Here is a 2,952-nt window from a genome sequence, read left to right as displayed (position 1 = left end):
ATTCTATTGTATCTAAGCAGCTGTGAGTAGTAAACATTGTAACGTAGCTTGTTTGGAATATCCGTATTTGGAAAAGAAAAGTTGATAACTTCAAAACTGAAAGTATTCATTCTGTTGAAAAAACTTTGATTAATGATACTGATATCTAAATCCAGGTATTTTGCTTTATATCTAGTGAAAGATTTTTGTCGGGAATGATCTCCAGTGTATAAATTAGTGTTAAGAAAATCTTGGTAGTTAGGTATAAGGATATAATCAACATATCTAAGCATGACTGAGGTGCAGAGTGTTGTTATAGTCTTTCATACTAAGATTTGTTATGTGTGAAATTTCTAGTTTGAATAAATATAAATCTGTATCTTCTTGGTTGAAGTTATATATTATTGAAATTTCTTGTACATGTTGGAAGACTTGGCAAAATTGCCTCGAGAAAAAAATACTTGACCTTCAAGAATTCGTTTAATAATTCAATGGTAATTTTTATGAGTGACATTGTCATAAAAATTTCTTTGTTTACTGATGCAAGGCATTAATTTACCAGAAGTTTTAAAAGGCTTTAAAGTTGGTCATGAAAGACTTTAATTTTATCAATTGGAAGGCTATGGGTAAAGATCACCGAAATAAAAAGTTTTTATTTTTATAGCTTCTAAGCCTTTAATTTTTGCTGTACATTCAGTGGAATTACTAATGATAATTAATGGATTAATACCAGTTAATGGTCTGAAATACATTTCTTATCAGCTTTTTCATCTAAAGCATTTATGTTAAATAAAACTTTTTTTTAGTAAAATATTATGATCTACTTTGTCACAGAACTAAAAATTATATTGCTCTCTGCAATTGGTAATTTTTCCAAAGCATTCATTTTTATTTTCTTATTTCTGTTTTATGAAAAGCAGCTGTCTTCTTGTAATTAGGCATAGGTGGTAGATAATAGTTTTATAAGTGGAATGTTGAGGGTTTGAACACCCATATTTGCTCTTAGTGTTTAATCCTCCCACGTGTGAGGCTTGCCAAAAGAGGTTTAATGTGATGGACAGTATATTCCTATTGCTGTGTGTTTTGTGGTCCTACTTTTGGGATATGTTTTACTCTTACCATACCTTAGTTCACCCAAGTTTTATTTGTCTTCTGTATGTGTGTGTGGTAATTAAAGGATGTACCTGCGCAAGACCTTCACAAAATGAAAGGTTTGTGGATTTAGTACGCGAAAAAAGTACAGTGATTTGTTTCAAGTTTATTGACTAGACACGGTGTTGAAGTTTGAATAACATAAGATGCTTTATTCTCTGAAGAAACTTAAAAGTTGGCTGATCATTAGAATGGACTATCGCCTTATGATAAAGCAAGAAAAGGAAAGTATAATAAACTCTACTTAACTTTAAGTAAAATTAACCTACGCCCAATCAGAAGAAAGATATGGACCAAACTTCACTAGCAGGTCTTGGCTCCTTCAGGATAGAAATGGATTTTCTCTCTCGAAAAGTACCAGAACTTGCATTCACAAAGCGTGTTCTTTTCACAGCTGACCGATCACTAGAATTACACCAAAATGCAGAAGTATTTCAGCTGTATGTGATAGTCTCCCCCATACACAAGGTCAAGGAGGATGCAATGTAGCTATCCTGTAAAACAGCTGATACGTTCCTTGATGAGTAAAGCTACAAAAAATAGTACCTCAAGCTGTATTTTGTTAACTGGAAATCTCAAAATCAGAACTTAGAAAGTTTAAGAACTTTGTAGATAAGAAATACAAGATATGGGAGAGTAAGAGAAGTATTATTGTATTATTTGTATACTATTTGTAGAACACCTTGTTTTTAGCCTTGTTGTCTGAGAAACTGCTCAAAAATATCATCCAAGATAAAGAAGTTCAGTTTTTATCCCTCTCTTCCTTTCTTGTTAACATTTTTGGGTAATGTGTGTGTGTATGTATATAAAATAATTGTTTTTGATATTCTTAGGTGAAGACCCAACTGCAAGCCCAGTCGGCAGGTTCTGTTGCTGTTGGTTACCAACATCATTATCATGGAATGTTTGAGGCATTTTCAAAGATTTTTGGCAAACATGGCATCTTGGGACTTTGGCGTGGAGTTAATGCAGCTATGGTCAGAGTGACTTTAGGCTCGGCTGCACAGCTGGCTACTTTCTCCAAGTCTAAATTTGTTATTGATGAAGCTGAGGTATGTTAATGATACAGGGTGGAAATTTACCTGTTATTACAAAGTCTACTGCTAATTAATATCCATGTGATAAGATTGTCATTAGGTTCATCAAGGGTATTTTTCTTTCCCAGAAGTCAACCAACCAAAGCTTCAAGCATAAATGTAGCCCTTCTCATTGAACAGACATTAACAATATTTTAGATTAACAACACACGAAGTATTTTCAGGCAAGCCATTTCACTAATTTATTAGTCTCACAGAGAAATAATTTTGTTCAAAAATGCTAACCTAGGATGCTGAACCCCTCTTTCATACAAGTCTTCTTGTCTCACTAACACAACTTGGCATCTTATACTACCAATATACAGCATAACGTAGCATTTCGATGTCACCAACACACAACATGACCCAGCACCTCCAGCCACCAACTTATTTGTGTATTAATTAATGCTTGTTTCTGTTCTGAAACTATAAAACAATTGAATGCATGTCTAGTTTCTTCTTTTCCTCCCTTTCTGTTGATGTGCATTAAAGCATTCTTGGCATTAAAGCTTCTTCTGACAGCAATTTTTTATTAAGTTTCACATTTTTTTAAATTTCTTCCCTGGCCAGATTATTGCCAAATTAGAACAATAACACTATTTATATGATATGTGTTTGAATAATCTATGTGTGTATATATATATATATATCGGAGTTCAAACATTGTTCCATTTGTTTTAAGTGACCTTTAATGTTTAACACTATTTATATGATATGTGTTTGAATAATCTATGTGTGTATATAT

At 32.8% G+C, this 2,952-nt stretch overlaps 1 protein-coding gene across 1 annotated transcript in view; it reads left to right on the top strand.

Moving 5' to 3' along the window:
* The window catches only part of LOC106474303 (solute carrier family 25 member 35-like), an 8,843-nt gene that overhangs the window by 4,311 nt on the left and 1,580 nt on the right, over positions 1–2,952 (top strand). Inside the window, exon 2 of the mRNA XM_013934991.2 lies at positions 1,965–2,183. Coding sequence (XP_013790445.1) covers positions 1,965–2,183 — 219 coding nt within the window. The remainder of the gene's footprint in view (positions 1–1,964; positions 2,184–2,952) is intronic.

This window comes from Limulus polyphemus, unplaced genomic scaffold (assembly GCF_000517525.1).
Source record: "Limulus polyphemus unplaced genomic scaffold, Limulus_polyphemus-2.1.2 Scaffold7053, whole genome shotgun sequence".
NCBI lineage: Eukaryota > Metazoa > Arthropoda > Merostomata > Xiphosura > Limulidae > Limulus > Limulus polyphemus.
The sequence above is the reverse complement of the archived record's forward strand: the minus strand, read 5'-3'. Positions and strand labels throughout refer to the sequence as shown.